This window comes from Fringilla coelebs (genome assembly GCF_963513975.1).
Source record: "Fringilla coelebs genome assembly, chromosome: 5".
Lineage (NCBI taxonomy): Eukaryota > Metazoa > Chordata > Aves > Passeriformes > Fringillidae > Fringilla > Fringilla coelebs.
Genome location: NC_140033.1, coordinates 63,005,409 through 63,019,620, shown reverse-complemented (window position 1 = coordinate 63,019,620; position 14,212 = coordinate 63,005,409). Strand labels below are relative to the sequence as shown.

The window sequence follows — 14,212 nt, the reverse complement described above, 5'->3', positions numbered from 1 at the left end:
CGCTCGGGGCGGGGCTGAGCCGAGCCGGGGGCAGCGGCGGAAGAGGCCGACGCCCAACAGCGGCTTGGCCGGAGGGGAACGGCCGCCCCCGCCTCGGCCAACGCGCGGCGAACGCCCTCGCCCCCGCCCGGCTTTGGCTCCTTGGCCCCGAATGCGCGGCGCTCTCACGGCTCCAGCCCCGGAGCGGGCACGGCTCCGCCGGGCCCGCCTCGCCGTGTGGGGCTGGGGATGCCCGGGCGGCGGGGAAGCCCTGGGTCGAGGCAGCCCTGGGTCGAGGCGGGGTGCGCCCGGCAGGGCCCGTGCCGCCGCCTCCGCAGGCCGCGGGCGGTCAGGGCCGGGGCCGTCCCCGGGGAGAGGCGCCCGTGCGCGCACCTCTCATCTCGGCGGGGGGAATGAGTGCATCTCTCCCCCGTGATTTGGGCTTACTTCCCTTTCGCAAGCTTTATCACGCAGAGAGTGGCCACAGCGGGGCTGCACGCAGCAGGTGGCCAGAAGGATTTTTGCCGGAGCAAAGCATAAAGGCAGGGTTTGATCAGCAGGACGGTGCCTGCAGGGACGGTAGCCCCACGGCATAAGCCAAGGATCCGTCCACCACCCAGAGGGGACCCATTGCCTGGGGAGTTCTGGTGTTAATGTGTTATAGAACAGCTGCACACGGTGTAACACAGGGCTTACTTCACATCCTTGACTTGCTTAGAGAGGGTGCTTCAAAACAAATGTGTCTTTTGAGAAATTGTGGCACATCAAATTATTTAATTGTTCATATGAAGGATTGTAGGTGCATCTCTGAATCTCCAGGAATGTGTGTGGTTTCTGGGTGAGGCCAAGGAGAAGCTGTGTGGCTGAAGTAGAAAGTGAAAAATACAACCTGTAATGGCATCTTCTTAGTATTGGAAATTCTCTTTTTAAGTTACTCCACTGGGAGCCAGAGGGTGCAGCTTTCTGTCCAGACGCTGCAATTTCCTGGACAGACCTGCTTCCTGTTATTCAAAGGGACCTGATTCACTTCAACTGATAAAGTTATAATGTCTTTGAGTAGGTTTCCCTATTGCAAGAGTCAGGAATGCTTGGCACATGTTAAGTGGTGGTTTCCAAATCCCACAATGTGCTAAGGGCATTCCAAGTGCTATGTCATTCATCAGCTGATTTAATTTACAGATCACTAAAAACAGTATGATGCAGTAATTGTTTTTAGAGGCCAAAGCAGAGGGGATAGGAACTGTTAGCAAAAGAGAAGTTAACATATAACATAGTAAAGAAAGGTTCAGTTACAGCCAGCTGGAGAATGGCAAAAGGCAAATCTGACAGATTCACAACCATTTAGATCCCCAGACCATGAGAATCACTACATTTGGAAAAAGGTGAAAATCTGTTTTGTTTAATATCCTGTGCATCACTGTGGTCAATGAGCATAATATAACTGGTATTTATGGAGAGATTGCTCTTTGGATAGCTGCAGGAAAAGAGAAACTGGGGAAAGAGTGGAGGGTAAAGTAATTGGCATAAAAAGCAAGTGCCACATTAGAGGAAGAAAGATTCCCTACTGAATTCATCACTGGGCTTGGCGAGGGGAGCTGTTTGCTTTAGTTTCATCAAAAAAGCATAGAATAAGGGAACACAGAATTATAAGTCCAGTGTGTTTAGTCTTCTAGTGCTTCTTCAGCATTCAAGATACAGTTTTGCTTCCAAAGCAGCAGCTTTACCTGTCAGTCAGGAAAGCAGGACATGAAAGTCAAGTGACAGTAAGTACACTGTGCTTAAAATAGAATGCCTTTTGCTCCAGAATCTCAAAATGCAACAAAAGACTTTCATAAAGTAAGAGTCCCTTCACAATGCTCTGTAAAAAGTACCAATATTACACTTTTTCCTCTAAAAGGAAGTTCAGGAAGCTTAAAATATGTCTTATAAAGGGAATACTTAAAAAAATTTCTGACTCTCCATAAAGACCTTATTAATAGTATATCCTAATTTAAATAATCTTTTAAAGATTACTTGTCTCTTTTTTCTTCCTCTCCTTTATATTTGTGAGATTTCTTTCAGTAAGGGATAAGTATGCTGGCAGTAGCTGTGCTCTTTCAATGCAAATGGGTTACTGCAGTGCCCATATCAAGATCCACATATACCAATTTGAGAATGGAGCCGTATGTATACATTTATATACCAAATAACCTTCCATGGGCAAAGAAAGCAAATAGAAGCCAAGAGAGGACCAGATATTTTCTTCTGGCATCATTTAAAATAAACTAAAATGTTTTAAAATTACTTTGATTCATCCTTGTGTGTCTGTCTGTGTGTGTTTATATGTATTTGCTGTCCTCTGTTGCTCCTAGGTCTCTTTCAGGTTCACTAGTTAGCTGGAAATCTTTGGAGAAATTCCTTTGAAGCATTATGTCTTATCTTCTACAGCATGAGATTCTGTTGCTTCTGTTCCCTCTAAGTTGCTTCTCCTGTAGTTGCTGTCTTTGGTACCTCTATTTTCCTAAGCTGGTATTAACTGCAGATTTCATTAGCATTTTCCTAACTCTTTGGGTTTGGTCACTATTACATCCACCAAACATCATTCCTGGAGAATCCCATAGGGCAAATTGTCATAAACCAAAACTTCACCTTCTGTTATTCTCCCAATAAGGTTCTGCAGCCTGTTTTAAATCACTGGAAATCCCTGTCCTGTCCCAGACCATCCAGTCATATCTCTGAAAGTCGGTTAATTCTTGATCCAGAGTGGTGGCTGCTCAGTGTAGTCTGGTTTTAGAGCAGGTTAATGCTCCCCCTCTCAGCCCCACCCACAGCCTGGTGCCCCTGAGTTTCCCCAGCCCGAGGAGGTGCATCCCCAGCCCGAGGGGGTGCATCCCTAGCCCGAGGAGGTGCATCCCCAGCCTGAGGGGGTGCATCCTCAGCCTGAGGGATGGCCAGTGGCAAATGCTGGGTGACGCGAGGCGGGGGAATTGAGGACAGCCGAGTACAACGCTTACTGTTCACACAGGGAAAAGGAGCTTAGTTCAGCTTGTTGTTTAACAACGCTGGCATCTGGGAGAAATTAGAGTAGCTAATTCCATCCACAGAGAGCCTGCAGAAGCTGAGGTTATGCTGGGTTCCAGGTTGTTATGTGTGGGATATTAAGACTGAGGAGCAGATAAATGTAACCTTGAAGCTATAAACGTTATGCATACAAAGTGCAGATGGCTGTGTGCTTCATTTTTGGCCTTACTGACAAGCAGAAACTCACAATAACTGTGGGTTTTGGTGCTGACTATAACAGACTGATACTACTTTAAATGAGGGCCATGTGCTTATATGCTTAAATCAAACTCTTTAATCAATCTCTTCTCCTGCAGCCTTCTATGCTTCAAAAAAGATGGAGGGAGTCTCAATTCACTGGTGAGATACAGAATAAACAGAAATTATTGTTCTTGTATGAAATTCCTTTCCTATTAGATGTGTTGCTTTCTTTCACATATAGGTGAGAGTGAATGTGTAGGAGAGGATTGATTTTGGCAGGAGCAGGGTGAAATGCAGGTGGGGTGTGGAGGGGTGTCCAGGATCACTGGGAATGCAGAATTGCTTCCCTGCACAGATAGCACTACAGAAGAAATCATAAGACAAAAAGAAGAGAGAAAATAAAAAGAATCTATCTATCTATCTATCTATCTATCTATCTATCTATCTATCTATCTATCTATCTATCTATCTAAGATTTACAGAACATTGTGAGAAAATGCACTCAGATCCCCAAAGTGAAAGAACTGGGAGCACAACTATAAAGCACTACTTCAGGTGTGGCAGTTCAGAGTAACACATTCTTTTTTTATTGCTTAATTACTGACTGCTGAATGTTTGAAAATGCGCTGGCATCAAATAAACATCTTGTGATGTACTACTGGTCTAAGTAGGTCTTTATCTTTATAAACCCTAATTAGAGATCAGTCATTAGCCAGTGAGCACATAACCTGCCCTATTTGTACAGCCTGAGTGAGAATTGGTAAATAAATGTCAGGGCAATAGGGAACTGACAACCTGGCCAAGATATGTGTGACCTTGTGTCTCTCATGTTTCAGGGTTTGCTGGAGACTCAGGGACAATCCCCCCCTCTCCTAAAGAGCTTGGAGGTTTATGGTGCTGGAGTTAGAGAAGAAATTTAACTGTTCTACCTTATCTCAGGCGCTTTTGCTGTGCACGGTGAGCTCACCAGTGCTATGTCTGAGTCCCTTTTCTGATGTCATGGCTACAAGAGCTCCATGAAATACTGGGGGAAGGGAGTGGATCCAGGATGGTGAAAGCCGTCATGGCTGGCATTTATTACATTTAAAATACTGAAAAATGCACAGATAAAAAGTTGCATGTATCAGTAGCATTTATCTCCACTCACACTCTGGGTCATGTATCTTAAGGTGTAAGCCCTCTGGGTTAGGTGACTGCTGATACTGCTTTCCATTCCACGTGGTGGGCACAACTTCCTGCTTTATTGTAAGTGGAAATAAAACAAGAAATGTGGTAAAATGAGACAGAGAGAAAAAGTAAACAAGAACTTAATAGATTTTAAACACTTCATGTTTATTTTACATTAAATTAAACAATTTCAGTTAAGTTGAGAGACCAATGGGTCAGATTTAGGGAATCAAAACTTCTATAGGAAGATATGTTCAGCTTAAATGATCATTAATTATATAAGCATTAGTTACATTATAGTAAAACCATATTCTGTTAAACAATTCTCAGGTGAATAAGATACATTATCAGAGATATGTATTCCAAGGATCTTATTGCACATCTACTGGCTAATCCATGTACTTCCAGTCTGAGAAAGATATGCTTGTACCACTGAGAACAGACTGACTGCCTCCTTTTGCTTGCTACACAGCTTCCCCTCTTTCCTCATTAAAAAACCGAACACGATATCAAACAGAAAATAAAGCCGAACATTACAAAACGTGTGTTGTCTTCAGTTCATTTCATTTCAACCTCAAAGCAATCCATGCGTAATTCTTTCTTTTCAGTAAGAGCAGGTAGGGAAAACAAAAGGACAATTAAGGGAAAAAAAAAAAGGTCATAAAATCCCCCACCGCACATGTTTTTCTGTTGTTGCAAGAACTAAAATGTTGCTATTCTGCTACCAGCTTCCAGTGCAGTGGGAGGAAGCACTGTGGACGGACTCTCACTTCCCTTCAGTTTTGTCTGCCTGCACTTCACGCATATACGAGTCAATGATGTGCGGAGGCACTCCATCCATTAATAGCTTGAAGAATGAAAGCCCACCTACAAACAAGGAAAACAGGAAAATCTTCAGGGTGAAGGTCCCTGGAGCAACAGCTCTGCACCTTTATTCTCTGGCATAAGTGACAAGTTTTAGTCAGTCCCTGTTTCATACTTTGAGATGTGGTAAAATTCAGCCCTGCTCAAAAGTCCAGTATGACATCTACCCATTATTTAATTGGTACTATACAGACCTTTCCTGTCCTCTTGTGCAGGGTGAATTTCATTTCTAGGGTATCCTATATTCAGTCATTTATCTCACCACATGCAATAGTTTATGATAAGCTTCACTTCAAATAAACTCTCCTGGCTTTCCATCACGCTGGGTGGAGTATGGTCAGAGATGGAAGTCAGTGCAGGGGGAACAATGTAGGAAACACTGACCAGGATGAGTTGTGGAAAACATGCAGAGATGTTCAATTTATTCTAGTTTTGGGTCTTAAAATGGTTTCTAGGTATTTAGCAAAATATTTACCACATTGCTTGAAAATGACAAGTGGGATGATATCCATGAAAGAATCATATTTAAAAAGCCAGGATTTCAGATAGAGTGTCCAGAGAGAGAGATGATGAAAGCTGAAATTTTCATCTGCTGGGGAAGTCTGAGGAATCATTCTAGATTTGCTTTTAAATTCACTTTAAAAATGTACATTTTGTTGGGGCTATTCAGCCTGGGGAAGAGAGGACTTCAGGAAGACCTCAGAGCACCTTCCAGTACCTAAAGGGAACTTAAAAGAGAGCTGAAAATGGTTTTTTACAAGGGCCTGTTGTGATAGGATAAGGGGTGGTGGCTCCAGACTGGAAAAGGGTGGTTGTAGATTAGATACAAAGAAGACATTCTTCTCTGTGAAAGTGGTGGGACCCTGGCACATGTTGCCCATAGTGGTTATGGATGCCCCATGCCACTGATATAAAAGCCATGGAAATGAAACACCAGTATTTCTTTCTGTTAGTTTCATTGAAATCAGATGATGTTTGGAAGAAACAGTGGGAGAAAGATAAATATTTTGCTAAAAACTTTTGAATCTGCATTTTCTCCAGTCAAAGGGTGTAAATTGCTTTAAGAAAGCTATATACCATTACTATTCCCTTTACAAATCTGCATGAATATTGTGTTCTCCAAGCTGCAAACCATCCACTGACAGCTGCACTTACCTTCTGAGATTTTTCTGGAACGCACCAAAAGCTTTAAAGCAAAAGTACATTGCCAGGGTGAAGATAACACTCTCTGAATGCTTCAGCTAAATGCAATTGAGCTGATACTTACATACAATATTTATGCTGAGTACAGATTTTTAAGAACTTATAACCCTTATTAACACAAGGATTATTCAATTAAAATGCTATTAGTTACTAGTGATTATGAGACTGTGCTGTCTCATTTAATGTCATCATTGTGGCAGAAGTGTTTGCCCCCAACCTTAGGTAGATGCAAAATACAGACCAAAAAAAAAAAAAAAAAGCATGCTTTTTGGCATTCTTTCAGCTTTTTGCATTCTTTCAGCTCATGGAGTGCAAGTTGAGCTATGAATCATTCCTTTTTAAAAGAAGTTAACGCTGAAATAAATATTTTGTTTATGTAGAGGCATATTCCTATAAAAAATAACTTGCTGTAAATACACAATGCTCTTTTTATTACTTGCATTTTATTCGTGCTAATTAATCATGCTAAGTCATGCACTGTTAAATTCCATTGAAACATGCACCATTTGAAGGTATGGGATGTACTACTAAGAATTACTGTAACAAGCAGTTACTAAAACCTGAATTTGTATGCCTTAAAACCATCATGCTGCTAAACTTATAAAGACATTTTCATTAAGTGACATAATGAAAATCATGCCATACTAGGCAGACATTGTATGACGTATAAACAGACATAAGCTTCATATGCAAGAACCATATGAAAGCTTACCTTAGATGACAATATACATTCAAAAATCCTTACTGTGTAACTAAGGGAGAGAGAGAAAGAGAAGTAACAATTTAATTGCAAACACAAAAGAGGAGAGAAAATGTTGAGTGAAATTATTATTACAATTATGTCAAAGTGATAATTTAATCCTTAGTCATGTAAAATATGTGGGAATAGAAGCACATGAAGAGTAAAAGGTAGGGATCCAGTTCCACTTCAAAATTATCATTAATATGTAAAAACTAGATTAATAGGTACAAGTAACTATAAAAACCTCTAATTAGTCTCAAGTATAGATTGGAACCAAATTATATTTATGATAAAAGTTTCCAAATGTAGCTTCAAAGAAGCTAACACATACATATATATATTTATGTATAGTATTTTCCACCAGGGGAAAAAAAAAGGCACACACATAACACTGAAGCATATATATATGTATGTTGAAACTCTGTAAGGCAAAATAATCAAGTACAGACTGATTACATACCTGTGCACTATAGTATGTACTTTGTCATATATCCATATTTACATTACTAAAGCATGCTATTTACTCTGTAGGAGCCCTTACCTTTAATTAAACATTTTGACTCTATAAAACAGCCATATATACATATATATATATACACTTATCTATGTGTATGTCTATAAAAGCTCTGAACTTTTTACCTATTGCAGCCTTTTAAGAAAAATACCCCAGTGGTTAGAAAGCTGTGGAAACATTATCCAGTCTGATCTCCTAATGTGTTTTAGGACTGAAACCTGGATGCATAATACATTGCAGACCAGTTTCTGGGCATCACTGTCATTTTAAAACTGCACTGTTAATATTCTGAATCTGGGCAAGTGTGCAAGGAAAGAGACATTTCTACAGAAAGAGTCAAATTTTCTGAACCCCAACGAACTTGAATGCAAAATAAGCTCTAGAAGAAATGAAGTAAATGACATAAAATTTTCTGCTTGTAAGTAACTGACTCAAGATTTCGTCCTTAAAATTGGTAGGTTAAGTTCAGGCATGAATTTAACAGATTATCATTCTGAGCACTAATTTCTGATCAAAGAGTAATGTGCTATAAAGAATGCCTTTTAAGTGCAGCAAATGACTTTATGATACTTCTGGTTTTTCAATAATTCTACAACTAATTGAGAGATGGTTTATTTGAAATGCATATTTCTTTCTGTTGGAAAGATCTAAGTGTTGTGGTCAAATATATTCCCAGTCATTAAATGAATTCTTTATAGATACATGTACTTTTATCTAATATGACTACAGCCTCAGTAATTCTGATATTAAATATCCATGCTTGGATATTGTCTTGATTAATTTGGCCTTCTTTGCTCATGTGACATAGACAATGTATGCCATGAGACTCTAGCTAGTTTAATCTAAAAAAGCAAAGAAATACACACTTAGCATGCAGACAAGGCATTTGCATGTGGAAAGAGAGGGTGGGAATGAAATGGAATGTCCAGAGGAGTACGCGCATTGTAAACCTGATTATCCCCCGCCAAGCTGAGTGGTTCTCCTGGGTTAATTACTCCATGATAGATCACTGCAGAATTAGAATATTTATAGTGGTATTTATTTGCATTTGAAATTTTTCCCAGTTGATCTTAACACCTTTTAAAAATAAAATTTCTTGTACAAAAACTTTGCTATCACCAACCTGTTATTAGACTGATCACCAACCTTTATTTCAGTTCTAAGATAAAGGTTCTCCAAAGCTGTTTTTTCCATGATAAAAGAAGCTCAGCATCTTATCTAATTCTTTTCATCGACTTCAGTGAAGCTGATAAGGAATCAGTTTTTTAATGCTTGTAATGAGAGATTTAGAGCCAAATTTAGGGATCTACTTCAACAAACTCAAAAGATATATGCAGTATTTTTTGTAATGAGATTCTGCATGTGTTATTATCTTTCAATATAGATAAGAAAGAGTAATCTATTACATGACTTTTTACATGAACACATTTACAAAAGAAGCCACTAAATGTGTAATTGCACTGAGTAGGTTATGTAACTTCCATCTTTAAATTCACTCAGCAAAACTTAAAACCAAAGATCAAAAGATTGTATGTCTGAAATATCATCAGTATGTGAAAAACCTCTTATGAGGACAGAATAAGTTTTTATCATTTTAATTGTGCTTATATGTATCACTAAAACATTTTCAGGAAATGAGCATTACATTTAGCAACAACTAGGGGGGTTAATTTTGCACCTAAAATAGTGTAAGAAAATGGCTAAAATATAGAAAATTGTAGCATACTGATAATATTCATAGCCAGAATATTCCAAAATTATGCACACTCTGAAATCCTAGGCTGTTCAGATACTTTTGGGGCTGTACATTTATATAGGCACAAGAAATTTAGGTTCTCCAATATGTCAGAGATGGATGGCTAAAAGTAATTCTAGCCAGCGTAAGGAAACATAGCTTGCTACAATAAATACTCTTGCATGGCATAGAGCTCTCTAGCAGGACTTCCTAGTAAGTCAAACCTACAATCTGTAGTAATAGCACTGTAGCTTGTATGTTTACCAGATAGGCATCAGAGCCTTGAGCCTGTTATTCTTATTCAAATAAGATTCAATTCTATCTCATCGTCTTTCAAATCCAGACTGGTAGTCTGACTTGCTGGAATAAAGGTGAAGTGGTTTAAAGCTGTACATATGAAAACAAACACACACACACACTGCAATTCATTTCCAGTGAGTCAGAAATCCGAAGGTCTCTGCTCTGCATCAGCATGGTGAGCAGTCATCTGGGGAGCCCTCCTGAAGGAACAAACAGGCTGGGAAACTTAAGAGGGTGATAAATCAACATGTAAGTCAACAGAAGAGAGAAATGAGGTGTAATGTTGTGTTTGTAGTCTGGCTGTTTAAGAGTAATTTGCTATATTTGCCTAGAGCAGATGCTGAGCCTATCCTGGTTTGCTGAGCTTCAGCTGCTGTGTTCACTTAACAACATAACTTGGCTTTCCAGTATAAAGAAAATAGAAGAGTAACTTTCTCAGGTGTTGAGGTCTTCTGTTATGCTGTGAAATAGAAAGTTTGCTTGTGATTAAAGAAAGCAATCTTCCATGATGAGGACATCGCCTTTTAAAGACAGTATCTTAAAAATAAAAAATAAAAACTAAGAAATGCATTATTCTTATTTTCATTACATTATTTAAGTGCTCAACTTAGCATAGATGAAACATCTATTGAAATGTCTGCTTGCTGGCAAATCTGAGCTGTGGGACAAGATACATCAGAAAATACAGAAAATGGAAACTGAAATGCAAAATAACACAGTTCAACAATTAAAAAAAATTAAATTTGGTTTTCATTATAGACTAGCTTTATGGCAGTAATGTAATTAAAGCATAATGATGTAACCTAAATAACCTCTGAATTCCTTAGTTAGACACTTCCTATCAGCTCTCTTTAGGCAGCTTTCCTTATGTATAAGCTCAGAATAATTTTTTTGAGAAACAGTTTATTCCACAGTTGAAACTAAGCCTTTGGTAGGAATTAGTCCAGCTAAGTATGACCCTATCTTTTCCTAGGAAGTAATTTTCTGAAAAATATGGCCCTGAGATTATTCATTAATCATCCTATACAAGTCCTGTTACCATTCATGGTATCCCAGTTAATTCCAAACTACCTGAAATTCACAAAAATTTTCTATTAATGGAAACAGAGCAAAAGAAAGCAACCAGTATTATTTTGTCCTAACAGAGCTACTGATTTAATCCAGGAAAGCTGAACTGCCTTTTGCACTTGCCTTGCATCCTTTCAGCTCTGTAGACAGTGCTCAGGCAAAGAGGGTGTTGGCAATGTTTTGAAGGCCTTACCTCTTACTTCCAGTTTGCAGTCCACTTCTGCCTCTCCCAGCTCATTGACTGCTCGGCAGGTGTAAGTGCCTCCGTCGTAGGGGCTGGGCTTGCGGATCTCCAAGGTGCACACGCCTTGGTTGCTGAACATCCTGTACCTTGGGTCATTCATTATCAGCACTTTGTTTTTCATCCACGTTATTTTGGGCTGTGGTAAGAAGAAACAGCAACAACAACAACCAAGCAAACAAACAACAACAACAACAACAAAAAAGCAAGCTCAAATGCACAAACCTGTGAACTGAAATATTTTATGCCCTATTTTGTGGTGTTCAGTTAAAGCTGAGTAATCAAGAAATGATAAAAAATAGATTAAGTAGTGATAGAAAGGAAACTGTAAATCTAAACTGAAAGATAAGCATTGGCTGCATCATCTAGTTTTTAGCACTTTTTTTTCAATGCAGCTCTTATCAGCTAATTAAAGTCATAAGTACAAGCCTGTTATCAATACAAGAACTGCGTAATGATAGCAAACATCTGATGATTAGCTTTTGACATCCAATTACTCTAAGTCAATAGGAAAAACATATTTTTCCACAGTAATTTGCACAGTCAGAAACTGTGAAGGTGAAGGGTGAACAGCACGCTGGATTTCTCATTTTACTGAGCCAGTTCAGTTTCTCACACCAGAAGAAAAGATCTCAAAAAGACACAATTCAAAAGAAAGTGCAAGACACATCGTGCAGTGGGTCTGAGAAACAACATGGTACCCAGAACATTGCTGGAATGTGCTTACTTTGAGAATAATTAACTCTTTATAGAATAATTATGGCTTTTAGTAAGAAGTTTTACTGCTATATTAAGTGTAGAGATGCTGTCAGTGAGAGTCCCCGTGAAGCCCAGCCTTTTCCTCAGGTTCTGGCACTTAACTATTGTAGTGCCTGTAGCACAGGTAAGCAGCTCCTTTATTTTTGCATTCCTTAGAACCCACACCTGTCTGTTTGCCTCCAGCCTGGCTTGTGGGTTAAATGGTGAAGGTTGGGTGTCATTTTCACTGTCAGGTTAAACTCTGGTGTTTTAAGCACTGCAGTCAGAGCTGTGCTGTACCTTGGGGTTGCCCCGGACGCTGCAGTTCAGGGTGGCATTGTAACCAGCGACAGCAAACGTGTTCACCAGGGGCTGCGTGAACAGCGGCCGCTCGCTGAAGTCAAAGTCATCGTAAACTGGGTATTTGTACACTTTACCTGTGAAGGGAAAATGTTTATAAATGAACATTTACAAAAAGAGCCTTGGCAGGTAGCTAAACACCCAAGCAATAAATGGCTGCAGGGAGTCAGTTCTGATCCGCACTGCTTTAGGTACCAACGTGGCTCCAGTAGCTGCACGTGCAGGGCAGGCTGGAGGTGGGTCTGCACAGTGACTATAGCCCCTGATCATGCTATGGAACTGATGTCTGAGAGCTTCTCTTTGTTTCCTGTGCAGGTGGTACACAAAGCAATGCAGGTTCATTCCGTTTCTGTGCCTGCATGCCCTGCGTGCTACAGTGCAGGATGGATCCTAACCTGTGTACTGCAGGATGCCTGTCTTTGGCAAGCCTTGTTCACTCTGCTGCCAATTATTTTTTGCAGTTTGTTCTGATTATAAACTGTCCCTGTGTCTGAAAATCAATTTTTCTTTCTGCTTCAAACAGTGCACTGACACTAAAGTGAATGGATGCAGTTTCTGAACCAGGAAAGCATAGTAGTAAAATATATTTTCTCACTGCCAGTTTATCTCCACTCTGCAATGGAGATTACCACCAACAAATCCTCTTCAGCCACACATTCAGCTGGCATTTAAAGTGGCTGGACAGACAGACATCTATTCCTGTGCACAGGTGTCATTATGCAGCTTTGCTTTCCTGAAAGCTGATCCAAGCTCTCATACTGACTTCCGTGCAGCTTAGGCCTGATACTTGCTCTCATGAGAAGGGCAAGTAGGCAGTGCTGAAAAAGAATTCCTAGAGCCATTCTCTTGTTCATGACTCCAGAGTCTTTTAGCCTGGCTGTGTGGGTTGTACAGGCTGTCTGTCCTCTGCATCATGGCATGTTACGTATTCCTTTCTTTCAGGCAAACTGCTTTGATTTTCGTCCTGTAAGCTATTTGTTTTTAGAATCTCCTTTCCATAGGAAAGTTTTCTAGTTTTTAAGTTTACAGTGCCATTTCCAACTGACACCTTCTGAAATGTCAGGATTTTTGACTGCAGAACCAGATTTTGCCTAGCCCCACCTTCAAGAGATGTGAAGCAGGGGCTATGCTTTTCTGTTGCATCCTGCCTGAAGTGGAGGGAGTGCCTGCACAGCTGATGCCAGGTCTCCAGAGGAGGGCAGTGACCCACTGCTTCTAACAGAGCAGCTGCTTTACTCCTCTCCCGCTCCTGTCAATGCATATGTGCTAGTGGTGATGTGAGTCTGAGATCCAAGACCATAGAAATTGTCAGATCATGGGAGAAATGACCCACTCCTGACTAAAAACAGTGACTGTGAGCTATGTGGGCAAGCCAAGAGATCCAAATAGGAAATGCCCTTGCTGTTGGACCTGGCCTTGGGGCTGGGAGTGCCTCTGAACACTCTAGAGATACGGCCTTTACCTCGAGCCACCTTCCAGCCTCTGAGCACCGCCCTCCCCCTTGATGGGGCATGGGTAATTAACTAACCATCCTTTGCAATCAGAGCACTCTCTTTGGTCATGGTTGCATCCTCGCTGAGGCCGCACATGTTCTCAGCAAAGACCCTGAAGTAGTACTCGTTGCCTATGACCAGCTCGTTGATGGTGGCACTGGTGCGGTGGTAGTGCTCGATCACGGTGAACCACTCCTGAAAGGACAGACACACAAGGTCAGCTCTCCCCAGCACCCTGCACTGCCCAGGCATCCACTGCAAGGATCAGCAAGCAGGTTCTTCTTTGAAGAGAATGCAGCTGACAATAATTAATAGTGAGATGAGTGATGATGGCAGTGCAGCAGTGCAGCGCAGTGGAAGTCAAACAGGAGGTGAACCCTGCTGAATTGTTACTGGCAGCTGGAAGGGTTCATTTTAGGAACTGCAGTCTTACAAAGGTTGTGTTGTGTGAGCAAGGCAGGCTCCCTCGTTCCTAATCCACTCTGCTGACAGAGAAAGGACAGTTGCAGATAACAAAACTGCATTCCTGTGGGGAAGGCAGTAGCATGTGCTGTTCTGCAGTAATAGG

The 14,212-nt window shown here is 40.8% G+C and overlaps 1 protein-coding gene across 1 annotated transcript in view; it reads right to left on the bottom strand.

Moving 5' to 3' along the window:
- Positions 1–7,184: 7,184 nt before the first annotated feature.
- MYBPC1 (myosin binding protein C1) overlaps positions 7,185–14,212 on the bottom strand; it is a gene marked incomplete at both ends in the record, with an annotated part of 66,264 nt that continues 59,236 nt past the window's right edge. The window contains 5 exons of the mRNA XM_084206279.1: positions 7,185–7,205; positions 8,660–8,718; positions 11,006–11,192; positions 12,092–12,228; positions 13,680–13,839. Coding sequence (XP_084062405.1) covers positions 7,185–7,205; positions 8,660–8,718; positions 11,006–11,192; positions 12,092–12,228; positions 13,680–13,839 — 564 coding nt within the window. The remainder of the gene's footprint in view (positions 7,206–8,659; positions 8,719–11,005; positions 11,193–12,091; positions 12,229–13,679; positions 13,840–14,212) is intronic.